This window comes from Pongo abelii, chromosome 16, assembly GCF_028885655.2.
Source record: "Pongo abelii isolate AG06213 chromosome 16, NHGRI_mPonAbe1-v2.0_pri, whole genome shotgun sequence".
Classification (NCBI taxonomy): Eukaryota; Metazoa; Chordata; class Mammalia; order Primates; family Hominidae; genus Pongo; species Pongo abelii.
In genome coordinates this window covers 72,624,379-72,651,594 of record NC_072001.2, presented here as the reverse complement: position 1 = coordinate 72,651,594, position 27,216 = coordinate 72,624,379, and the positions used below count along the sequence as shown (strand labels likewise).

Here is a 27,216-nt window from a genome sequence, read left to right as displayed (position 1 = left end):
ACAGGCCACAAATGTTGTGAGCCAGAAAGGTCTTTAGGTCATCCAGGTAACTTATCTCATTTTAGATAAGTTTTTGAAGAGAGTTGGTGGCTAAGGCCATAGCTTAGCCTCCTGACCCCTACCTTCCCATGTTCTTTCCAAGAGCTTCTCCTCAGGAATAACCACTTGCAAGGGGGTTCCTGATGAAGTGGATTCTTGTTATTCTAGGAATAGGCCTACATGGTGCACTGGCAATGTGAGATTATACCTCAGCATTTTCAAAGAGCATAAAAATCTAGAGCTGTGGGGTTTAAAACATGACAAACCTAATTTTAGTAGGCAGACAAATATTTAATTTTTCCCCTACCCTTGTTTCTACATCGGTCCATTCAGACTCTGCACCATCTGGTTGGGCAGGTGCTACTGTGGAAGATCTTCGTTTTCGACTACTGAAAGAGGGGAAACATGATGCAACAATTATTTTTCCATCTAAGATGAGGAAAAATATTAGAAGTAGGGGAATACTATCTACATCCCTTTGGAGAATTAATGATACATTTCACAGGCTATTCTGTTCCTCCAAAATGAGCAGCTAAGAAAATGACCAACTTTTATACAGAGATTTTTGATGGTTACTTACCCATTTGGTGATTCTTGCTTTAAAGTCTCAATATCAGTAAACTGAACAGATTGTCCACCACCCCTTGTTTTATAAATATCACCCTAAAGCCAAAAGAAAAGGTCACTGTTACACATTGATACACCCAAATGAAAAACACACATATATATTTCAAATTGTTCTCACAATTCTATTTTATACAAATTCCCATCCACAAAATCAGATGGTACTTGGTACTTGCTGAGTATGTACTATCAAAATAATTTAGAAATTTGAGTACATATCTCTCACAAACAAAAGAAGTCCAATTCAATGTAATCAGTAACATTCATAATTGCAGAAAAAAATATTCCTTTTGCTCTATCTGTAATTTAAAAACTAAACTGCACTAAGGATCAAGAAATTTGCTGGAAGTTTCTACATGCTCTAAGGCATGGTACTTTCTTCTCTGAGTGCCCCCTGTTGCCCATATTCAAATGACAGTATAGTCTTATTTGTAGCTAATTATAATAAGAACAAAAACTCTAAATTGAACTTGAAATAAAAAGCTTTTTTTTTTTTTTGGTCTTTTACTTTCCTGATTATTCACTGACTATGATTAAAGGGGAATTCTTCTATAGGCAGGCAAGTCTCTTTCTGGAAAACGGCTTTAGGTAGCTCAATACTGAGTAATTTTGATGGCTCAAATTTTAACATAGGTTTTGTTTTGTTTTTGTTTTTTTTATCTTGAACTGACAGAGAGCAATAGGAATGCTTTGCTTAGATTACTTTAAGTAGTGGTTAAAACTAAATATACAGTCATTAAATTAAAGTACATCATGGATCTAGAATTCGAAGAAACCGAAGAATCTACACCTATTTAAAGCATACTTAGTCCCAGTTTGGCAGACTTAAAACCTAAGCAGTGACTAATTTTCTGCTAACAAAAAGGTTATATCAAATACCCACTGATGTTCCAGTTGACACTACCTGTGTGTCACCAAAGGAGTAGCAGGACAAATGGACTTTTGTTGAATTTTTTAATATATTTTTTTCTCCTGTGAAAATTAGTTTTTTACCTTAATTAGTTTAGTTTCAATCTCCCCATCGGAGGCTAGTTCCTGGTGGGTCAGCATGTACTTCTCACACTTAGCTAGTGCCTTTTCATTTGCAACAGATACTGTGATGGCATGAGGGACATGTGGCTGCATGACTGTTTCAGTCTGCATGTTAGAGGCGGGCTTATGATCTACCCATCTGTCTCCTGCAGAGCGTGATCGTCTGTGTCGGAGACGAATTGGTGGTGCGTTCTGATCAGGTTGAAAGAGTAACTGAGAAACAAGCATAACCCAGAATTAATTTAAGGGTATTATTAGAAGTGCAGCAGGTTTGGCTACATTAGTTGATGACAGTATCATAGCAAATCTTTCCAAAGCTAAACATTTTATTCAAGTAATTTAAACATGATCTTTGCATTTAAACACAAAACCAACAAACATCTTTAACACCAACTTGTATGTTACACATTCTATCTGAGAGTTTCCCTTTCAACAAAGATAAAAGAAAAAAATTCTGGTAATGTTGCAAGTCTTTTCTGCTTGGGGGTGGTTCAGGACAAACAACTCATTTCATATTCTTGATCAAAAACCAATATTTATCCCTGCTATTGAGAGGTAATCTATTATGTCCACAACTTTGTTAAAATCTTCAATAAGATCAATGAAAGCCCTACACATTTTCTAGGCTTCTAAACAAAACAGAAAACAATCCTAAGAACACAGGTATAATAAGAACCATATGAATAAAATGATTAAAGAAATGTGAAATACTTCTGAGTGCTTTCAGTTAAGATTTTAAAATCTCATAATAGAACTTCATGAAAAGTTCAAATACAATAATGGCTACAATATACCAACTAATTTTTCCCCCAAACATTTCATACAGGTTCCAAGAAACAAATAAATAATACAGTGTCAAATCAATCTCTATCATACAATAAAAGACTAGTTGCTAGGCCAGGCATGGTGGCACATGCCTGTAATCAGCACTTTGGAAGGCCGAGGTGGAGGAATCACTTGAACTCAGAAGTTCAAGTTCAGCCTAGGCAACATGGTGAAACCCAGACTCTACAAAAAAAAAAAAAAAAAAAAAAAAAAATGTATATATATATATATATATATATATATATATATATATATAAAAGCTGGGCTTGGTGACACGTGCCTGTAGTCCCAGCTACTCAGGAGGTTGAGGTGGGAGGATCGCTTGAGCCCAGGAGGTGGAAATTGCAGTGAGCCAAGATCGCACCACTGCACTCCAGCCTGGGCAACAGAATGAGACTCTGCCTCAAAAACAAACAAGTTGCTTCCAGTTAAATGTCATGTAAATCTGGGAATGCTAAATTAAGCACATTCAGCCTAAGAAAATAATATTTCACATATATGCCATAGTTATAGTTTGAAGCAATGAATTATCTTTGGAATTTTATGAACATCTCCTGTTTGTAAAACTGAAAGCAGGGCTAGGTGCAGTGGCTCACACCTGTAATTCCAACATTTGTGAGGTTGAGGTGGGAGAAGGATCACCCAAGACCAGCTTAGGCAACGTAAGAAGACCCCATATCTTTACAAAAAATTTAAAAATTAGCCAGGTGTGATAGCACATGCCTGTGGTCCCAGCTACTCAGGAGGCTGAGGTAGAACGATCACTTGAGCCTGGAAGGTCAAGGCTGCAGTGAGCCTAGATGACGCCACTACACTCTGGCCTGGGCAACAGATCAAGACCTCATCTCAAAAAAAAAACAAAAAAAAACAAAAAAAAACAAACAAACCCCAAAAAACAAAACTGAAAGCAAACAGAAAAAGTCTATCACAGGCCAAATCCGTCAAAGCTAGTCAAGTATGAAGACCTCAATTTCAAAATGCACATCTGAGGAACTGAATCATTTTCGCTATATAGTTAACAAGAAACAAATGCAGCACTAGTGACAGCTCTAAGACATGGGCAATACAGTTTGCCACTAAAGATGCTGAGCCTCAAGACAAACAGGAACTTTCCATTCCTACAATGATTTATTTAATGTTGAACACTAAAGAAGGTCTGGTCCTTATCATCTACCATTTAGCAAAAACAAAGGTTTTCTTCAAACATTTAACAATAAGCATATGATGAAACAAGCTTCAGAAAGATGATAATCCATACAATCTACTAGCATTTATGAAACAAATATTTAAATTTTTTTCCTCACTTAAGTATCAATTCAGTCCACCTGACATAATTTTTGACAAACAAACTTAGACGCACAGATACTAACCTTACAGTAACTTTTCTGCTGCACTTCTAAAGAGATTTTGATTTCACGTAAGAATCTCTAGTAAATTCCCTTAAATATCTCATAGCCAAATTAGATATCTCATTACTGTTTGCAAGGCATAAGCAAGCCTTGAATAGTTTTCAGCCTATAAACTTTCATAAAATGACTGACTAGAGTTGGTCAGAATGACCATTTACCTAATTTGCTGTCTAAAAATGTTTAAGGAAAAATCTGCAAAGAACTTAAGAGACTTTAGAATCATCTGTTTCCCTGGTAAATAACTTGGGATTCATCACCATCCCTTAATAATCAGGAATTCAGGCCACATAAATGAACATTCATCTATACCCTGACTATATAAGAAAATCTAAAGTAAATGTTTACTGTTAAGATTTAGAAGAAAAATTCCAAAAGAGCTTTGTTAAGATTTTACTAAATATAAAATTCACAAACATTAACTTGGTCCATTTATTCAGATTCAAAAGAAACTTTACCTTAATCTTTAAGAAGAAAAATATGAAAGTGAATTTATTTAAATACCCTTGAATGAGGCAAATGTAAATTGAGATAACTGCCTCAAGATTAAAAGCAATTTATTGGGCATGGAATCAGTAGTTTTAAAATAATTGGCCTAAACTCTTCAATGAAAATAGTCAATGTCATAAAAATAAAAAAAGTAGGGGGACAGAGTGAGACTATTTTATATTAAAAGAGATGAAAGACATAATCATGATATGCAATGCATACACTTTCATAGTATCATGGATTGAAAAAAAAGCTGGCTGGGTGCAGTGGCTTGCTACGTAATCTCAGCACCTTTGGAGGCCAAGGCAGGAGGATTGCTGGAGTTCAAGAGTTCAACACCAGCCTGGGCAACATGGTGAGACCTTGTCTCTACTGAAAATAAAAAATTAGCATGGTGGCCTGCCCGTAATCTCAGCTACTCGGGAGGCTGAGGTGAGAGGATCACTTCAGCTCAGGAAGACTGAGGCTGCAGTGAGCCATAATCATGCCACTGCACTCCATCCTGGGTGACAGAGTGAGACTCTGTCTTTAAAAAAAAAAAAAAGAAAAGAAAAGCCAATTTTGGGACAACTGCATAATGTCTCAATAGAGGATAATTATTTAATTAATGTTGATTTTCTTGGATGTGATAAAGATCGTGGCTAGGTAGTACAATGTCCTTATTCTTAGAGATTAAGTGTCTCTAAGTCTGTGATTTCCTTTCACAAGGCTTAGGGGAGAAGGTTTACATATCTATATCAAGTAACAATTGATAAACTTAGGCAAGGAGGGAAAGACATTACCATACTATTCTTTCTACTTTGCTTTGGGTCTGAAATTTTTCAAAATAAAAATTTGGGAAAACAATTTTTAAAACTAGGGCATGAAAGGAGATACAAAAAATCTAATTTGGGGAAGGGGAACCAACAGAAAAATATGGAAAGTATGCTTTAAAACACATTCACCAATTTTGTGCCAAGCTTATTAGCGTATGCAGCTGAAAAGCTCACTACTCTGGGATGCACCAAACTGACCTGTGTTCACTGAACACACTTCCGCTGCCAGATGTGTTTAGGCTTTTTCAGATGAAGAGCCAGGCCTCAATTTCCGTGAGTCAATCTTTCAAATTAACTGAGAAATTAGACCTTCTTTCTACGATAGCCCAACCATTTTTCCAATGAACTTTCAGACACAAGTTACGAAAAACAAAGAAGATAAAATCTATCGCTACAATGCATTAAAATAATACTGGCACTAACCCTGCAGCAATGATCCTCTTCTATTTCTATCTCATTTCTGAATGTAGGAACCACCTCCCTGCCTTCAGTCCAGTACATCCCTCGCCTTCTGTCTGACACGATACAAGTTTTGCTTTGTCCTGGCTCCTGCTGCCTACGCCTTGCAATAGATGTGACTTTGAGAGGTGTGTTGTACGTAGGAATTTTCTGCTCCCATTCCGAAATACAGGAAGCTACAGAAATGCTGCTGCAAGAGTTAGAGCGCCTATGTAGCTGTGGCTGGCTCATGAGTTGCTGGCCGTTGGAAATCTGAGCAATATAGTTACTAGAAAGCTAGAAAAATTGGAGAAAAATTAATGAGCAAGGCTGAAAAACTGAGAGAAACAATTCATTACTTTTCTATAATGTTAGCACATGAAGACTTAACATTACAAATAATTATTTGTTCTATTTTTTTGTGCTAAATTTGTGTTTATTCGAAATTTTAAAATATTTTTAAAGAGAAATTTCAGAAATGTAAGTATTATAAAATGTAAAAATTCTCATAGAAATAGTCATCTAATCTGAACAAAATTTCTCTAGTACAAAGTTACTACACAATTACAAATAACTTACAGGCACAGGTGATGGAGAAGCAGATCTTTGAGTAACTTTTTCTCGATCTCGCTCCCGAGAGGGTCTCTCTGGCTTCTCAGTTTTAGGTTCGGTAACAATAGCCTTCAGTTGTTTCAGCTTTTCATCTTTAACCCAGAGTTTATTCTGCATCTCCAGCTGTTTGGCTGCCACTCTACGCTCCTACAGATTATCAATGGCAATGTATATTATCATTCAATCACAGCAAACGAGTACACCAGATTACCCAATCACTTTATTTCCTAAAAATGACAGTTCTCCAATTCTTCCTGAGAGTTAACAACCACCACCAAAACCCTACCACAAATACAATAATTCAAAATATTGAACCTAACTACAATGTAAAATAAATCATCCAACTCTGAGACAAGCACTACCCAAACGATACTCACACATTCTTTCTCCCACTTCATTGTCGTTTCTGTCACCATGCCTTGCAACCTGGCTTCTAATCTGCGTTTGTCAGAAAACTGTCGCTGAAGTTTCTGGTTCTGAGTTTCAAGTTCCTGTTGCAAATTGCGTTTATCTTCCTCATAGATAGTAGTTGTTTTCTCTAAAATCTCAATCTAGGAAGGTAGACCACTATGTTCAATATTTGGTATATAAACATTTCATGTCGCTATAAAATAGTCTTCCTTAATTTGCTTATGCAAGCATATTTGTGGAAAGAAAAATCATGGAGAAAGCACTTTTTTCTGTAACATTTCATCTGAATTCCCACCCCCATTCTCAGAAATGAAAACATGTTAAACAAGCTCCTCACCCAAAGACATTTATAACTAACTTCATGTGAAAATTACTTTCTCCTAAAATTAAGGGCTAAAATTTAGTTTTTAGGCTATTTTCAGAATTAAAAAAAAACTATATTGGTTGAGACTAACTTCTCTTATGAATGTGTACCCCCACCAAACCTCTAAATGACCCTCTGTAAATGAGAACAAACATACATTACACAGTGCTGCAATGCTTCCCAACAAAACGGTATTTCCTTCTACCCCATTGTAAGAGATTAATCCTGAGTTTATACTTTTACAGTCTGATTTATAAACCAAATACTGATCCAATTAAGCTTTACTGAGTATCTGTTATGTCCAAGGCCCGATGCTGGAACTTTTATACCATTTCATTTAATCATTTATCTCATTAAAAAAAAAGCATACTAAGGAAATATTTCTAATAAATCGAAAAGCAAGCTACAACCAAAGCTAAGCTCTAGAAAGCTCCCTTGTTTGGGTCAGAGAACATCCTTTTCAACTGTTAAAACTCTCATAAAATTAAAGAACATATGATTCTTCATTTCACTCACATTTCCTCCTTAGCATGGGATGAGGATTAGTAAATAACCAATTGAGAACTTTTTTTTTTTTTGAGACAGGCTCTCGCTGTCACTTAGGCTGGAGTGCAGTCGTGCAAACCCAGCTCACTGCAGCCTCAACCTCCCAGGCTCAAGCTATTCTCCCATCTCAGCCTTCGGAGTAGCTGGGACTACAGGCGTGCACCACCATGCCTGGCTAATTTTTTTGGTAGATATGGGGTTTCGCCACGTTGCCTGGTCTGGTCTGGAACTCCTGGGCTCAAGTGATCTCCCTGCCTTGGCCTCCCAATGTGCTGAGACTACAGGCATAAGCCCCCGCACTCAGCCTGAGAACTTTTTTTTTTTTTTTTGAGACACAGTCTCGCTCTTGTCACCCAGGCTGGAGTGCAGTGGCTCAATCTCGGCTCACTGCAACCTCCACCTCCCGGATTCAAGCGATTCTCCTGCCTCAACCTCCTGAGTAGCTGGGATTACGGACACTCACCACCACGCCCAGCTAATTTTTGTACTTTTTTAGTAGAGATGGGCTTTCGCCATGTTGGCCAGGCTCATTCTTGAACTCCTGACCTCAGATGATCTGGCCACCTCAGCTTCCCAAAGTGTTGGGATTACCGGCATGAGCCACCGCACTCAAACGAGAACTCTTAATAAGCAGCATTTACAGGCCGCTGGAGTACAATATCTCCCTTAGAGACCAGTGCTAAAACACCAGCACATATATCTGTCATAATAATGTCAAAACAAACCTTATATTCTAAAGTTTTGTTTTTCTTTTCCAGTCGTTCTATCTCCAATTTCTGTCCTGAGATCATCTTTTCCTTTTCATTTAGTTTCCCTTGCATGTGGTTTTCTTTACTTAAAACAGCATTGTCAAATTCTTGTAACAAAGCTTTAAAAGCATTAGCTGAAACAAAAACATACAGGTCAAGTTTTACACCAGTTCTAAAACAAACAATGACATCAACTTTTGCTAGCAGACACTAGATAAAATGTAGTTATTCAGCAAATCTCTGTGAGAATCAGTGTATAATGAGAAAACAAGTTTAGAGAGAAATCAGGAGCTTCATTCTCAAATTGACAAGATATTCACAGAAGCTTTCTGTTAAATGCTGAAAAAATACTCAAGACTTTCATTGTGCACTATAGCATTCTCTTCCCAATCCTTACAGGTACTTTGCTTCACAACAACAAATGCAAAAATAGAAACAACACTACAATTGGGATTAATTAAACCTGAGCTGAAATCCCTGGTACATCACTTACTAGTTATGACTTAGGCAAGTTACTTAATATTTCTGAGCAAATTTCATTTCAGTATGGAAATTTAAATACCACTTTATCTCACAACTTTTTGGTAAAGATTCAAATGAATAATGATAATAAAAATAGTAGAGCCAGGCATGGTGGTTCACGTCTGTAATCCCAGCACTTTGGGAGGCCGAGGTGGGTGGATCACGATGTCAGGAGTTTGAGACCAGCCTGACCAACATGGTGAAACCCCGTCTCTACTAAAAACACAAAAATTAGCCAGGTGTGGTGGTGTGCACCTATAATCCCAGCTACTCAGGAGGCTGAGGCAGGAAAATCGCTTGAACCCGGGAGGCGGAGGTTGCAGTGAGCCGAGATTGCGCCACTGCACTCCAATCTGGGCAACAGAGCGAGACTCAGTCTCAAAAAAAAAAAAGTAGATACATTCATTCACTGAGATACATTCACTATGTACCAGAGTTTACTGTTCTACAGGATTTTCATACTTTATCTCACTTATCTTCACAACATATCCTGAAGTAGAAACAATTACAATCCCCACTATGTAGACACCGGAAACTAAAAAATATTTCTTTGTGTCTCCAGCACTGTTTGTAAAAAACAAAAGAAAGAACACATGTTCACTTTTTTCTTTTTGACTTCCTTAGAATACAAAAAAGAGCTGTGGAAAAATGCCTTGTCATACTAATCAAACAATGCCTTGAGTGCTTCAAAGTTATAAAGACACAATTTTCCTTAACTTCCTTAAAGATGCAATCTATCATATAACTCAGATTCATTGAAAATACTTTCAATTTCAGAAGTTACAATTATTGCAAATTGGCTGGCAGTGGTGGCTCATGCCCGTAATCCCAGCACTTTGGGAGGCCGAGGCAGGCGGATCACTTGAGGTCAGGAGTTTGAGAGCATCCTGGCCTACATGGCAAAACTCCGTCTCTACCAACAGTACAAAAATTAGCCAGGGGTGGTGGCATGTGCCTGTAGTCCCAGCTACTCGGGAGACTGAGGCAGGAGAAATGCTTGAACCCGGGAGGTGGAGGTTGCAGTGAACCGAGATTGTGCCACTGCACTCCAGCCTAGGGGACAGAGTGAAACTGTGTCTCAAAAAATAAAAAAATAAAAAAATTAATTAAATAAAATTATTGCAAATAGTTTTGCCCTTACATTGTTTGTTAAACTCATCAATCATCATTTGTCGTAGGTGATGTCGTTTCTCTAAGGCTTCAATCAGCCTTGGAAGTGTCTGCTCATCGTTGATATCCAAAATTTCGCATGAAGGCAAAGGTGGAAAACTCTGCAAAACCACGTCAGTAACCAATGGTTCTGTATTGAATTATAGAAAATTACGAAAAGTTACATAGGAGAGAAAGAGCTTATTTAAACAAGTTTAACACTGAATACAGCCCCAGTGCAACTAACCATTGCAATTTCTTGAGCTGACGTAAGTTTACTTACCTAAGAATCATAGTATGCAAAATAAGCTCATTTAAATATTGTTCAAATTATTATGTGCTTGGTTCTTCAGAAGGTATGTAAACATTTCTCTTATATGAAATAATTTTTTTAAAAAAAGAGAGAAAGAGACAGACCAATGAGTGGACAAATGATACAACACCAAATCATACCATTTCCAACTGGACCTCGAGGCTGGTTTCTGTATCGCCTCCCAGGCGTTAAACCACATATTGCCTTGTCTACAGGTCTTGCTACTTCAACTTCTTGAGTCACTTCCGCAAATCTCATGACTTGCTAAAATACAAAACGAATGGAGTTTAAAAAAAAATAAGGATATCCAAGTCCCAGAAATTACTAAATGAAGCAAAGATTGCTTATTTTTATTTATTTGAGACACAGTCTCACTGTCACCAGGCTAGAGTGCAGTGGCATGAACACGACTCACTGCAGCTTCGACCTCCCAGGTGGGCTCAATTGATCGTCACACCTCAGCCTCCCAATGTGTTGGGATTATAAGCATAAGCCACCACACCAAGCCTAGTTTACTTCTACAATCAATGGTTCTCTATCCATTTTTAAAATATTCAAAATGTCATTCTGCTCATCCAAATAACTGTTTTCCCGACAAAAACTCAAGACTTTATAGGACAAATACATTAAAATTACCAAGTTTTCTTCATAATCTTCAGCCTTGGGGTTCACACACACGATCATCCGCACTTTTCCTTCCCCATCAAAGTAGTTCTTGAACAGATGGGTTAACTTTGAATCTCGATATGGAACCATCTACAAAGACATTCATATCCAAATGTGTTACGCAAAAAAATGCACACAAATGAAACTATACAAAAGATCAGAGCAAAAAAAAAAAATGCACACAAATGAAACTATACAAAAGATCAGAGAAGGCTGCTGCTTACCTTGTTAGTTCCATACATTTGGTTCTCTCTTAGGACATCCATACATGTTCTTAGCGTCATTAGTGACTGATTAATATTACCTGACAGAAAAATATTACATAGATGCTATTTCAGAACAACAGTATAGTAGCTAAAGTGTGTTCTGTTTGCCTATAAAATCTCAACTTCAAACAACTACTAGATAGAAATTATAAATAACAAATTTTTGTGGCTCAATATAAAGAGCTGTCTATACATGGTCCAGGCTCTCTTTCAATAGCAGTACTTCTGGGAAGGTTAAACAGCCATCCTTCAGGGATTCTATCAACAGGCTTTTCCACAAAATGCAACATTACAGTTAATGACTATAAGGTTTCTTCCAAATCCTAAATTCTCTGAAGGAATATCTTAGATAGAGATGTTTAATATCCTCATATTAAAATATATTCTCTAGGCAACTGGCAGGATTCATGGCAACCCCCAAGGCCACTGTTCTGCTTCTGGGGGTGGGGGAAGAATATCGTCTGTGTGGGGAGGAACTATGGGGACCACACCAGGGAGATGCCAACGCGGTGTTGAGCGAGTCCATGCTGTTCCTGAAGCTGTCCACGGCCTACGCACCTGAGGGCTCGCCCATCCTCATGCCCGCGTACAGCTGCGACCTGCACCACGAGCTGAAGCTGGGCATGGTGATGGGCAAGCATGGCTGCGCAGCTATGGACTACGTGAGCAGCTATGCCCTGTGCCTGGACATGACTGCCAGGGACGTGCAGGATGAGTGCAAGAAAAAGGGGCTGCCTTGGACTCTGGCCAAGAGCTTTACAGCCTCCTGCCAGTCAGCGCGTTCGTGCCCAAGGAGAAGATCCCTGATCCAATCTGAGGCTCTGGCTCAAGGTCAACGGCGAACTCAAGACAGGAGGGTGAGACACCCTCCATGATTTTTTCCATCCCCTACATCATCAACTATGTTTCTAAGATCATGACCTTGGAAGAAGGCGATATTATCTTGACCGGGACACCAAAGGGAGTTGGACCAGTTAAAGACAACGAGATCCAGGCTAGCATACACGGCGTGGTCAGTATGAGATTGAAGGTGGAAAGGCCAGAATATTGAGTCATTTCTTAACAAGTTTCAGGGAGAAGGGAGAAAGACAAAAGCAAGCAACGGCTATTAAATGTCGCAATCCTTTAATAAGAAACCAATTATTTAAAAAAATGATTAGATTGCTATGGCTCAACTCAAAGAGGATGGATTCTTCAAGAAAACGTGAACTAGAACGGATAGGCCAGAAATTTAAAAAGCCAAAGTAAAATACTTCTGGTGCTTCAGAAAAATTTTATCAAACCAAATGTTCTAGAGTTTTCTTTCATAAAACTGGATTGGAGAAGACTTTTCAGTGGGTTATCTCTAGGGTGATCAGTCGTTTAAGACTTAAAAACTGCAGCGAAAACTGAAAGTTATGTTCCAGATCAGTGTTTCCCAAATTTCCTTGGACTTGGTCATCATCAGGAAGCATTTGTAAAAATAAAAATTTCCAAACTACTGTGGCCCATCCCAGAGCCACTAAATCAATTTGATGGGATTAATCTCCAGTGAAGCTGTGTTTACAGAGCACTCCAAATGATTCTTATCAGGGAAATGTGGAAAAACACTGCTGTACATAATCAATTAATTTAAATTTTTACTTAATAAGTAAACAATTAATGAAGATTTCACCTGTTTACTTAGGGTGTCTACCCTGACCCATCGATTCTGAGTTCAGGAGATGATTTTGAAATTATAGTTTTCCAAATAAGTGTGCTGCTGCCTTTTATGTGGCTTAAAAATAAAAATAATAAAATAAAATAAATAAATAAAATATATTCTCTAAGGCAGCAGATCCCCAAACTTTCTGGCATCAGGGACCAGTTTCATGCAAGACAATTTTTACGCAGCTGGGTTGAGGCTTGGGGGTGTGGTTTGGGATGAAATCATTCCAGCTCAGATAATCAGGCATTAGATTCTCAAAAGAAGCATGCAAGAGTCTGAAGCTCTCGCTGCATCTAGAGGGGCTTTCCTGTTGTTTCTAACAGTCAAGTGTCTTCGGAATCAGCTAACGCTGTCCCCTCTACATCTCAGCAAGGATTTCTTAGGTGGCATGCTTGTTACTTCTGACCACTCTTATTTGGATTTCTGAGCCAAGGCAAGTCTAACAGTCTAATCAAGCTTTCAAAAATGCAGCTCTCATCTGATTAGACCCCATAAGAATGAGTTCATTTTGAAACCTTGATTGAGGTCAGCTAACTCGATTATGCTTTCACCCTTGGACTCCTTGGAGGATCTTGGATACACCTCCCAAAATACAGAACTCATCTGTACCTCTCTAATATTCCATGATACATGATTTATGTTCCTTGACCCAAACTCCTAATGTTCTTTCTTCTTCCACTGTGCTCTCAGGAACTCATGTTATTAACAGATTTCCCTGCATCTTCAAATCTCTCACAAAATAATCCATTGATAGCTTTCCCTAGTGGTCAGGGGTTCTTAACCTGAGGTCTATATTGTCCGGGGGAACATTATGGGGTGTCTGCATACTTAGATGGAAAATAAATTACATTATTTATTTTTTACCAAACTAACTGGAATTCGCTAGTTCCTTCAATTATGAATGCAGGCCAAAAACCACAGCATTAGTAGTACCTGTAATTGGTATCAATACAAATCACAGATATTTTTATAGCATGTTACAGTTTGTTGCTCATCAAGATATTTATGTTCATCATTACACTGCATTTATTTAATCAGACCTGCTGCTGTGTCTTTAAAGAAGCACATAATTACTGTATGACAAACTTAAGAATACTTTTAAAACACATTTCAATGCAATTGGTTTCCTCTGTAATCCTCTCTGTGTTATACCTTCAGAAATACTATACCAGGAAGGGTCCATAGGCTTCACCCTACATCCATGGCACACAGCCCTGCAACCTAACCATTTATCTCTTGCTGCAGCCCTGTAGCCTTTTGGAGTAAAAAAAAAAAAAAAAACTACTTGTTTTCTAAAGGCTGACATTCTACAAGTATGGTAAACAGAGGGAGAGGCTAGCAACATTTTCCTAGTTCCTCCCTATTGCCTTGAAATACTCCTCCTACATATCAGTCCCTGGTTTATTTCGGTATCCATGAGAACAACAATCATTCTCATATGCTGTAGTCACAGGGTCCCAATGTCCCAACTCCAGTAAATCTTTATCTCTATTCCATTACAGCTGACAGCCCAAACCCTATCCCTCAGAAGTGTACCACCTCTAAAAACCTGGAGACTCTGCCATATGCCCCAACTACAATCTCCTTTTCTACTCTCACTCCCTAACTCTATATTAACACTAACAGTCCTTTCTAGCTTTTCCCCAAAGCATCCAAAACTTCAAGTTTTTACTTTCTTCCCAAACCAGCTCTTGTCCCATCAAAGTTAATCCTTCCTCTTGGATCTAGATTCAGATTTTCCTGCCTCTTCTGGGATCTTGCTCCGCCAATAATCACTTTATTATTAACACCTAGTAGGTAAGCGGCACTGGGTAGACATTGACAGACAGCACACACGCAGTCCACTCTCATGAAATTCATATGATTCAGGCAAATTGCAAGAGTCCTTTGGCCCAGGGTAGAGGCAGCTCTAAAGGCCCCATTTCTCACCACTGGACTTAAACATCATCTCTTCAGCATATGAATAAACTCAAGTCTTTACTATCTTCTAATGTACATATATAATGTGTGTGTGTATTTTTTCATCATTTCATAATCCCTCAAATCCCTTTTAGCTATCACCCTTCTCTGTCCGTCCCAAGCTAATAAAGGGCTTGTTGTTCCTCAAGCTTCTGCTCTCAGCTTGTTCCTCTCCATTCACTATGAATTATCTTATCTCACCTAATCGCTTCAATCATTTCTCTTTTTTTTTTTTTTTTTTTTTTTTTTGAGACGGAGTCTTGCTCTGTCGCCCAGGCTGGAGTGCAGTGGCACGATCTCGGCTCACTGCAAGCTCTGCCTCACGGGTTCACGCCATTCTCCTGCCTCAGCCTCCCGAGTAGCTGGGACTACAGGCGCCCGCCACCATGCCCAGCTAATTTTTTGTATTTTTAGTAGAGATGGGGTTTCACCGTGTTAGCCAGGATGGTCTCAATCCCCTGACATCATGATCCGCCTGCCTCGGCCTCCCAAAGTGCTGGGATTACAGGCGTGAGCCACCGTGCCCAGCCAATCATTTCTCTATTTGCAAAGCCTAAACCTATAAACCTCAAGTCAAAATCTCTCTCCTTCCAAATCCATGTACCTCTGCATCCAATTACAAGGCACTTTCACTTGCATAAATTGAACATTTCAAACACAACTCACTAACTGCCTATACCTGCTCCTAAAACCGCTTCTCCTCAATCAAACACCTCCTTATTCTCCACATCCAGCTGGACCTACTTCCTAACTAGCTCTCAGTGTCGTCTGACCTTTGCCTCCAGGTCACACAATTGCTTACCTGAATTGCTGCAAAAAGCTCCTAACTGCTCTTTCATATATTTAGGCTCGCCCCTGGTAAATTATTTCTCTACCCTGGCAAAATGATCTTTCTAAAAGACTAATCCTTCTTTAAGGGGAGGCTGTATGACATAGTATAAAGACACAAGCTGTGAGAGTCCAACCAACCTGGCTCCAGCCTTGAGAAAATTAACCTTCCCAAATCTATTTCCTCATCTGAAAAATGGGTGTGATACAATCCTACCTATCTAGTGTGTGGATACTATGATACACACTAGACCCTTAATAGTTGGCAGCTAACGTTATTCCTTCAAGATAAAATTCAAACTTCTTGATATGACAGACAAGGGTCTTCATGACCTTGCCTTGCTCTCCTGCCTCAGTTCTCATAGTTCGCCAGCTTATATCCTCTACTTCAGCTACTTTGACTTTGCCATATTATCTCAGGACCAAGCAACTGCCTCCTGGAACAGGAACGTTGCCTTTAATCCTATCCTTCTTCATACAGCTCACTCCCACTCAATTTTTCACCTTCCCACTCCCAGATTGGTTTAGGCAGCCCTACCCTGCACTCCCATCATACTCTACTCAAACAACCTAGTTTATCTACTGATCTCCTCTATCAGGAGGGGCTCTCTCCAGCAGGACTGCGTCCTTTGTGTTTAATTCCTGGCACACAGTAGGTACTCAATACATGTTTATTAACATAAAACACAACATGCAAGGTGACAGAAAACCCAATTACACTGATGGATCACACTGTATACATCTATCAAAATATCACATATACCCAAAAATTATGTACAACTATATTAATTTTTAAAAAACTACAAAAAGGCAACAGGACATAACATGCATGGATTTTTAAAAACACATATACAGATTGGCTATATATATATTTAAAGCCTTCAATTGGCTTGTGTTCAGAATTTTCCCATCTCTAGAAGCCAATTTTTACCACTAATAAATATTGAAATAACATTTCAAGGACCCAATACTGACCTACAACACTAAAAATAGACTCCTTTTTTGTTGTTGTTGTTGTTGGTGTTGAGACAGGTTCTCTGTTGCCCAGGCTGGAGTACAGTGGTGAGATCAGGGATCGCTGCAGTCTTGACCTCCAGGGCTCAAGCGATTCTCCCACCTCAGCCTCCAAGTACCTTGGAACTATAGACGCACCACGCCCAGCTAATTTTTTGTATTTTTTGTAGGGATGGGGTTTCATCATGTTGCCAAGGCTGGTCTTGAACTCCTGGGCGCAAGTGATCCACATGCCTTGGCCTCCCAAATTGCCAGGATTACAGGTGTGAGCCACTGCACCCAGACTAACTGAATACAACTTTCCTCATTCTTAAAGAAATCAGTGTATTGTAATAGATTGATACCAAAACAGCCTAACTATAAACTTAGCCTCTAAATTATCTAATGGAGGACAATTGTGCTTAAACCACCCAACGAGGCCGGTTACAGTGGCTCATTCCTGTAATCCCAAGACTTTGGGGTGGCCAAGGTGAGAGATTACTAGAGCCCAGGAATTTGAGACCAGCCTGGACAACATAAGGAGACCCCATCCCTACAAAAAATTTTTAAATATTAGACAGGCATGGTGGTGCATACCTGTAGTCCCATCTACTCAGAAGGCTACCATGGGAGAATCAATTGAGCCCAGGAGTTTGAGGCTGCAATGAGCCATGATCACACCACTGCATTCCATCCTGGGTAACAGAGTAAGACCGTCTCAATAAAATAAAAATTAAAAAACAAAACAAAACAAAAAACAAAGAACCACCCATTGATAAGTAGATAATAAACTGGCACTGCAAGTTTCTGAAAGTTGTAGCAATAAATAAATACTATGCTTTACTCACCAGCTTCACGTAATCTGTTCCCTTCTGCTCTGGTCCGGTTAGTTCTTTCACTTCCAGCAAGATCTACCAAGGACAACTGACTTATAGTGATTTGTTCTTTTTCCTAAAAAGATCACAAAGCCAATAACTTAAAATGGGTTATAACTGGTTTACAATGTTCTTTAAATAGATTCATATCAACAAGCTAAGTCTTAACATTTGCACAGTACAAAATGCACAGGACAGGCAAAGGATACATATTTTAGGGGAGAGTTTGCTAAAAGAGTATGACAAATATACTCATGACATTAATGATTACTTGTCAATTGGCTGGTCTTCCTTCTGGATCAGACAGTAAGCTCCCTGAAAGCAGGGACTCTGTCTTTTACTACCTTATCACCAGCATGCTGCACAGTGCCTACCACTCAGTAGGAACTCAGCAGATATTTGCTGAATAAGAGTCTAGAACAGGATTATCCTAAATTCTTCTATAATCAGATATTTAATAATCTTATAATTTCATAATGCTATAAATAATCATTTTTTATTACTCTGTCTCCTGGCTGGATTGCAGTGGCGCCATCTCTGCTCACTACAACCTCCCCATGCTGGGTTCAAGCAGTTCTCTTGCCTCAGCCTTCCGAGTAACTGGGATTACAGGCATGTGCCACCATACCCAGCTCTTTTTTTTTGTATTTTTAGTAGAGACAGGGTTTCACCATGTGGACCAGGCTGGTCTCAAACTCCTGAACTCAGTTGATCCGCCCGCCTCAGCCTCCCAAAGTGCTTGTGATTACGGGGGTGAGCCACCACGCCCAGCAGATAATTCTTATAAAAAGAAGTGAAAGTCAAGTGGTACCGAACTGATGCTGTAATATTAGATGTGATTCAATGGAAATCAGGTGTATATGGAAGGCTGACTTATAACCATTTTTTTTTTTTTTTAGATGGAGTCTTGCTGTGTCACCAGGCTGGAGTGCAGCGGTGCGATCTTGGCTCACTACAACCTCCACCTCCCTGGTTCAAACAATTCTCCTGCCTCAGCCCTGAGTAGCTGGGACTACAGGCACGTGCCACCATGCCCTGCTAATTTTTGTATTTTTAGTAGACACGGGGTTTCGCCATATTGGCCAGGATGGTCTCAATCTCCTGATCTCGTGATCCACCCGTCTTGGCCTCCCAAAGTGCTGGGATTACAGGCGTGAGTCACCGCGCCTGGCCCTTATAACTATTTTCTAGCTAACAATTATTGAGTGCTGACTATAAGCTAAGCACTGGACTAAAAACTTTACACGCATTACCTCCTTTAATTCTCACAACCTTATAAGGAGGTTTTATTATAGCTAGTCAGTAAATAAATAGAAATGAGCATTCAAATCCTGGAGGTCTTCAATACCACTCCTGTCACTTACAAACCTTCATAATGCCACAATTTCATGATACAGTTTGAATAAAATTACACTTTAATGGATTACAGTTATTAGATTATGCATACTCAGACTCAAATGCTGTTACTAATTGACACAAGCCTTGTACTGTGGCAGGCCAGGCAGTAAATAGTGATCTGCATATGGGGGACCCTACTGGCCTATTGACCAAGAGATGAACAACTTAAACACTGGCCACTTCCTAAACTATACCTACCATGAAAAATGAATTACTGACATTTTAAAACCATTAACTGAATTTCCACTTACAGAATGAGTCTCCAGAGAGAAAAAAATCACAGTCTTATTTTATCACTTCTACCACAGAGATTTTTAAAGATTTGCAACTTTTTTCACAGCAAAATTCAGGCTCTAAGATTCAATATCCAGCTTCCCAAAACTATAATAATGGGGGAAAAGAGTTTTTAATGTCATCACCTACATACAGAGTCATCCCTTGGTATCCTCAAGGGATTAGTTGTAGGATCTCCTACAGATAATAAATTTCACAGATACCAAATTCCACGGATGCTCAAGTCTCGTGTATAAAATGGTGTAGTATTTTCATATGACCTATGCACATCCTCCCATACACTTTTTAAAATTCTATTTTTTTATTTTTTAGCCTTATTTTATTTTTTTGCAAAGACAAGAGTCTTGTTTTGTTGTCTAGGCTGGTCTCAAACTCCTGGCCTCAAGTGATCCTCCTGCCTTGGCCTCCCAAAGTGCTGGGATTACAGCCATGAGCCACGCACGCACCCAGCCCTCCTGTATACTTTAAATCATATTTAGAGTACTTATAATATCTAATACAATGTAAACACTACATAACAAGTTGTTATACTGTATTGTTTAAGGAATAATGACCAAAAAAATGTACAAAAAAGTCTGTACATGGTCAGCACAAATGCAGCATTTTATTTTTGAATATTTTCAATCCACAGTTGGTTGAATCTATAGATGTAGAACTCACAGATACGGAGAACCAACTGTATATTTATTCTAGAGCAATCTTCATTGCAATAAAACCTCCCTAATTTAACTTTTTTTTTCGAGACAGGGTCTCACTCTGTCACCCAGGCTGGAGTGCAGTGGTGCGATCTCAGGTCACTGTACCTCTGCCTCCCAGGTTCAAGCGATCCTCCTGCCTCAGCCACACAAGTAGCTGGGATTACAGGAGTGGTGCATCACCATGCCTGGCTGATTTTTCCAATTTTACTGGAGACGGGCTTTTGCCATGTTGGCTGGATTACTCTAATTCCAAAAATTAAGGATAGAGTTAGAACCAGAAAAACTCCACATACTACAACTTTACCTGTAAGACATTGTCTCCATCTGCATCCAAGGGAGCCTGAACTAATTTAATGTTGAACACGCTATGTGAACGGCTGGACTCACGATTCAAATGGGTATTAGCAATACGTCTCTTTTTCTGGCCTAGGACAACAGAGAAATCATTAGTCAAACCTGAACTCAGTCATTTCATTATACATGCTTTCTAATAAGTCAAAAAAGATTGCCATCAAATTTAGTAGCAACTGTAGGTGATATTCATCATTCTGTATTTTTCTAGTTCTAGGTGTTTCTAACCTCTCCAGAAAACTTCAAAAGCTTCCTCAGTAGATTTCACTTCAACTTCTGTACATCCTGCAACATACATGTTATGGTTCTTATCTTCACGAAGCAATTTAGATTGTGGAGGTCTATGGGAAAGAAAAAAAAGATTAGTCTACTAAATTATGAGATGCTAGTATCTTCATTTAAGACCAAGACTAAAACGCCAAGTGACATGACATGTTATTCTTCTAATGAAAATTATATATATTTTATAATAAATATATAATGTATAATACTCCAGAGAAATATTAAACTTAGATGAGATTGTAAAGCTAAATAGTCAAGATTAGTTACATAACAAGATAACAGAAAACAATTTTGTTTTAAAAGCTTTGCTCTAATTTGCTCTAAGAAAGCACATGAAACAATACACTAAACAATTTAGAGACCAAAGTAGTATTATAGCAACATCACATGCACAGGTTAAGCATCAAAATCTACTATTTTCCTAATTTGAAAAGACTAGCAGATAGAACCAGTTCTGACCTCCTCAGCAATAGCAGAAAACAAATTCAGAAAGAGTTTGGTATATACCAGGAGTGGCAATCCTTTCAAAGTGGCTTATGAAGTTTTAGTCTGTATGACAAGATGAAGGTTGGGTAAGAGAGCTACCTGTTTGGTCTTAAGTCTTGTGAATGGTGAGGGCAGAGACATTTACCAGCCACCATCACTGATAGTCAATAGCAGATTTTTCAGGAAGCAAGGAGGGCTTAGAGACAGCAGCCAGCCCAGTGACAATGGAAAATAACCTACATGCAAACATGCCACAGAATGCCAACCATAGTATAACTGCACCCTTCTCCTTAAGAAAAGAGCCAACACCATCACATACACAAAATCTGTGTTCCTCATGGGTGTGCTGCAACTGTTCCACCTACCAAAGGAATAAGGTAGAAGTTACTGTTTCTACAGCAGCCATCTCACACCAACATGTTCAGTCCAGACTATGTGACAGTCACAATGAATCATATCTTAAAAACCCTCCACTTGTAATAGTTTTTCATTGTATTAAAAATACTAAAAGTTAACTAGCTTAAAAAAGCAGGTCTAACACCAACCTAACAAATTAAATCTGAATTCAGGGCCAAACAAGCACCCTTATATGTTCATTTAAGGAGTTACCCAGAAAGGTTACAAAGCACACAAGGTACTTTTGTCAATCTTCTTTTGTATAACTAAATAAAGCCAAGATATGATCCTTTGAAAATAATCTCATTTAGAACAAACCAAACAAAAAGTTGGCACATGGGCATACATGAAAATGGGTATACTCAAGATTAGAGTCAAGACAGTTGACACTTTAAAACAAATGGGAAAGTAATTAGTTTGATATAAAAAGTGATTGTCAGGCCGGGCATGGTGGCTCACACTTGTAATCCCAGCACTTTGGGAGGCCAAGGTGGGAGGACTGCTTGAGGCCAGGAGTTCGAGACCACCCTGGGCAACATAGTGAGACCCCTATCACTCCTATCTCTACAAGAAATTAGAAAATTAGCCAGGCATGGTGGCTTGTGCTTGTAGTTCCAGCTACTTAGGAGGCTAAGGAGGGAGGATCACCTGAACCCAGGAGGTTGGCTGCAGTGAGCTGACACGGCAGAGCAAGACCCTGTCTCAAAAAAAAATAAAAAGTAACTGTCTCACAAGGTTTTAACTCTTCCATGTATTGTTCCACAACCTAACCCAAGTATTTTTACTATTACCAACATTCCAAGGGTAAATAAAGATAGGTCACTCCAGAAATAAGTCCCTTTGTAAAGTTCTCACTTGAAGAAATGTTAAATAGAGCAAAAGAGTCTTCCTTGGCATAAACTCTTAGTATTAAGAGTATTAATATTTTTACATTTAGCTTACTTAGCCACATTGTAATTGTTTTCCCAATCAATGTGATGAAAATTCAAGGACTCTGGTGAAGATAACTGTATCAAAATGTGACTCACTAAGAACCACAGAAATACTTGTATCAAGTATGGCCTCAACCAGAGTCCATAAATTTTTCATGTAATTAAAAGTGGATATACTGGTATGTATTCTCAGTCTAATGATCTTCTAAATCCAGCTGTTTCTCCAATAATGTTCCATTAGATATATAAAGTTAAATATAAGCCACAGGTCTTTGTATTATTTATGTCCTGGGAGGCCCTAATAAAGACAGCACTAAAGACAAGCCTTTAGCTTAAACACAAAACCATCAACTCAGGAACAAGATACTAATATTAAACATAAGATCCCAGGGTCAACTCTGGCACAAATGCAGATTTATCATTTGTGATGCCAAGTGGTAACCAGTCTTAGGTCTCAGAAAGGCAAGACCCAAGGAAATCTAGGAAGTAGTATTTCAACTCTGATGGAATTACAGTGCAGATATCACACCATATTAATGAACGATAGAAGTTATGTTAAGTATTACTTGTATAGATAACAGCTTTAGGCTCCAGTCTGTAGAAATCACCAAGACACGGGTGGTTAAAGAGGCTACAAAACTCCTTTTACTGTCTCAGGTTCTTGAAACGTTCTTAATTATATAATTAAGATCCTTCTCAAAACATAGCCCAGGGCCCAGAGTTTTCAAAAATAATCTCCAAGATGAATATTTGGGTCCCTCTTCTCCTTAGATGCTTTAACCCACTAGTTCCCTAATACAGGTACATATCTAGTTAATAATAAACATACTCAAACACAAAACCACGATATACAAATTATATCATTTCATTCTGAAAACAAATGCAAGCATTATTCTCATTCATAACTGAAGAAACTAAAACTCCTTGAGGCAAAGTAACTTCCCCAACGTTAACAGCTAAGAAGGGGCTCTCTTCACTACTTACTTGGGTTTTATGGGATCAAACGGCACCTCTTCCAACAGATCATATATGTAATTATTATATATTTCAATATAAGAGACAAATACACCATAGACACTATCTTCATCAACCTCTTCTGCTTTGCAGAATTCTTGTACAGTTATCATATCTGCAAACTCTGGATCTACTTGTCGTCTAAAAAAAAAAAAGGTTCAATTGTATACGTTGTAAGTCCATTTCAAAAGTAAATGATCCCAGCCGGGCATGGTGGCTCACAGCTATAATCCCAGCACTTTGGGAGGCCAACGCGGGCGGATCACCTGAGATCAGGAACTCGAGACCAGCCTGGCCAACATGGCGAAACCCTGTCTCTACTAAAAATACAAATTAGCCGGGCATGGTGGCATGTGCCTGTAATCCCAGCTACTAGGGGGGCTGAGGCAGGAGGATCACTTAAACCTGGAAGGCAGAGGTTGCAGTAAGCCGAGATCATGCCACTGCATTCCACCCTGGGCAACAGAGTGAGACTCCGTCTCGAAAAAAAAAAAAAAGTAAATGATCCCAAGGGGAAACTAACAGATACAATAAATATCTGCAATTACAAGCAGAAATGCACAAAGCAGCTTTATTCATACTCATGGTTTGCCAGCAGTATTCCCACATCCTCCCGAACACACAACAATGGCTTTTATACCCTCTCCCCACCCAGAGTGGCACCCTCTTAAAACAGTGATTGAAACAAAATGTGCTCAAAGCCAAAGAGAAAACGTCTGAGCAAAGAACTTAAGAACATTCCTTAACTTTAAACTCACAAAAGTCAACTTCTCTATTTAATGTTCAGCATTCCTCATGTCTGGGCAAACCACAGGAAAGAATCCTGTGCCCCTAGGCCAGTGCTGCAGACAAATATAATTACTTACTTGCTAGAAGAGGTCTTTGGATTGGGCATAGCTTCTCTTTTCTGACGTTCTAATAAGGCATCGACCTCACACTGTATATCCATACTATTCCTATCATTAGATTTGAAAACCTGAAGTGGGGGCAAAAAAAAAAAAAAAAAAAAAAAAAAATCACACCACGTTTTTTAGAATTTAACTTAAATAGTAAGAAACATGTTTAAAAACTAAGGAACAGTTAAGGTTTCAAAATGAATCCAGTGCTTTGGTTCTACTACTATATCCATAGGTGTCTTAGTCCAGTAAGATAGTCACAACACAAAAGAATCATACTTACATATCGTTTAGCTTGAAATGACCCTATACTGTTAAAGATCATGTCCAAACAACGAGGAAGCAGCCCTCCTTCCCCTGGAGAACCAGTCATTGTGTGAGTTTTTCCACTTCCCGTCACACCATATGTAAAAAGAAGACCTACAGTGTAGCAAGTCACAATGAGTTATATCTTAGAAGTTCTCCACTTACAGTATTTCTTCACTGCATTAGAAAACACTAACAATTAGCCAGCTCAAAAAAGGCAAGTTTAGCACCACCCTAACAAATTAAATGTGGATTCGACACCAAACATAAATCAAATATATAAATATCAAAAAAGTTTTATCAGAAGAGGAGAAAAAGGAAAATCTAACAAAACTCCGCGAGTCATATCATACCATTTTTGCCATGAATGAGGTCATTGACCAAGGGATTAGCCACAACATCAAAGAGTTCCTTCTGGGTGGTGTGAGTGCCAAATACTTGTTTAAATGAATACTGAGTCTGTGGAGAGAGAAAAAATGCACTAAATAAAATTCCACTATTATCTAGGCTAAAAATACATCTCCTTAAACTTAAGGTGTTTATGACATTTAAGATCTAAGCATGCAAAGAAAAAATATAAATGGTCTTTTTACAGTTGGAACCCTTAGTTATTTAGTTACTAAAAAGTCATGACATACCTATATTATACCAATTATAAACTGGTAAATGTTTTCAGTCACAACTGCTAAAGAAAATGTAGAAAACTCTTTTTTTATTTTTTATTTTTTTGAGACGGAGTTTCACTCTTGTTGCCCAGGCTGGAGTGCAATGACATGATCTCGGCTCACTGCAACCTCCACCTCCTGGGTTCAAGCGATTCCCCTGCCTCAGCCTCCCAAGTAGCTGGAATTACAGGCACGTGCCACCACACCCGGCTAATTTTTATACTTTTAGTAGAGACGGGTTTCACCACGTTAGGGTGGTGTCGAACTCCTGATCTTAGATGATCCACCCACCTCAGCCTTCCAAAGTGCTGGGATTAAAGGCGTGAGCCACCGCACCCGGCCAAAAATGTAGAAAAGTCTTAAGTCCACTAATGCTTCTAATCTAAGGCTGATTTTGTTTTAATTAAGTGACAAAGATCAAAAGGTATTATAACGATTCATAGTCACAGATTTGTGGAAATCTACAAGCATTATGTCATACACAACTTTACTGTTTCCTAGTTTTTCTTTATAAAGGTGTCATTTAAAATAGCATAGCATGGGCATAGTGGCTCACACCTATAATCCCAGCACTTTGGAAGGCTGAGGCAGGAGGATCACTTGAGGCCAGGAGTTAAGAGACCAGCCTGGGCAAGCTCATCTAATAAAAAATTTTAAAAGTAAAAACAACAACAACAACAAAACCCACAAAAAAACAGTGAGCTGTGGTCACACCACTGCACGCCAGCCTGGGCAACAGAGTGAGACCCTGTCTCAAAAAAGAAAAAGAAAAAAGACATATAAAATAAAATGGCATAGCAGCATAATACCACGTTTTGATGTACTATATTTTAAAACCAGAAGTAAACTGTAAATATTATCTCATCTCTGAGTTCTTACATGAAATACATTTTAAATAAATTGTGACCTTTAAGAAAGCAAGAATACTTCAATTATCAAGGCTCTCTAAATACAATTAATAAAATATCCTGTAAAAACAGCTTTAGAGTTCAAAAAGAACAAAGAATCTTAGAACTGAAAGGATACACATAGGCTAATACTGAGAAGATAGATGACCTTACAGTCCTCATGAATGACTCCCTCCTTTCAAGGTAAAGAAAACTGAGGCCCAAAGGTGAAACTTCTCTGAGCCCATGGAGTTAATTAGTATCAAAGCCATCATCAGTGCAATGTTTTTGTTTTCTTCTTTTTTTTTTTGAAACAGAGTCTCACTCTGTCATCCCGGCTGGAGTGCAGTGGTGGGATCTCGGCTCACTGCAACCTCTGCCTCCTGGGTTCAAGCAATACTCCTGCCTCAGCATTCCGAGTAGCTGTGATCACAGGCACACGCCACCATGCTGGGTAATTTTTGTATTTTTAGTAGTGATGGGGTTTCGCCATGTTGGCCAAGCTGGTCTCGAACTCCTGATCTCAAGTGATCCCTCTGCCTCGGCCTCCCGAAGTGCTGGGATTACACATGTAAACCATCATGCCCGGCAGCAATGCTCTTTTCATTATACAATGTTGCCTTCTGTCAGAAAGCAGTGATTAGTTTTAATCCCCATCAAACCTTTTTATACCTACTCGATACCTATATTTATACATACTTGAAATTTACTTAAAGAAGTAAAACTCAGTAAATCAGTGTTTAACTATATTATATCCTTAAAGACCTGCTCCTCTAAAAAACCCTCCCAGACCATTCATTCTTGCTGAAGCCATATTTACTATTTGATGAACTGAACATATAAGGTACATATTCCCTGGAAGTTTACATTATGGTAGAGGAAAGACAATAAACAAGTAAATAAATAGATTGTGGTTAAGTAATGTAAAGAAGGTACACAGAGTACAGACTAGGGGAGGGGTTGTGGGGTGCTGTTTCTGATTGGGTAGTCTATACAACCTGAG

General features: G+C 38.7%; 1 protein-coding gene and 1 pseudogene across 5 annotated transcripts in view; one reads left to right on the top strand and one right to left on the bottom strand.

Moving 5' to 3' along the window:
* Positions 1-27,216, bottom strand: part of KIF23 (kinesin family member 23) — a 34,285-nt gene that overhangs the window by 1,700 nt on the left and 5,369 nt on the right. The window contains exons 4-22 of one of the 5 annotated variants that reach the window (XM_024232586.3): positions 25,015-25,120; positions 24,639-24,775; positions 24,326-24,435; positions 23,430-23,600; positions 21,437-21,478; positions 20,578-20,690; positions 20,303-20,424; positions 17,582-17,684; positions 11,225-11,304; positions 10,971-11,090; positions 10,475-10,598; positions 10,014-10,172; positions 8,327-8,484; positions 6,658-6,831; positions 6,248-6,427; positions 5,654-5,965; positions 1,657-1,908; positions 620-702; positions 347-428 (exon numbers count right to left, since the gene is read on the bottom strand). In XM_024232586.3, the coding sequence (XP_024088354.1) occupies positions 347-428; positions 620-702; positions 1,657-1,908; positions 5,654-5,965; positions 6,248-6,427; positions 6,658-6,831; positions 8,327-8,484; positions 10,014-10,172; positions 10,475-10,598; positions 10,971-11,090; positions 11,225-11,304; positions 17,582-17,684; positions 20,303-20,424; positions 20,578-20,690; positions 21,437-21,478; positions 23,430-23,600; positions 24,326-24,435; positions 24,639-24,775; positions 25,015-25,120 (2,628 nt within the window). The remainder of the gene's footprint in view (positions 1-346; positions 429-619; positions 703-1,656; positions 1,909-5,653; positions 5,966-6,247; positions 6,428-6,657; positions 6,832-8,326; positions 8,485-10,013; positions 10,173-10,474; positions 10,599-10,970; positions 11,091-11,224; positions 11,305-17,581; positions 17,685-20,302; positions 20,425-20,577; positions 20,691-21,436; positions 21,479-23,429; positions 23,601-24,325; positions 24,436-24,638; positions 24,776-25,014; positions 25,121-27,216) is intronic. The other 4 variants (XM_024232588.3, XM_054531632.2, XM_024232587.3 and 1 more) reach the window with 4 other exon arrangements.
* LOC112129106 (acylpyruvase FAHD1, mitochondrial-like) lies at positions 11,327-12,317 on the top strand (annotated as a pseudogene).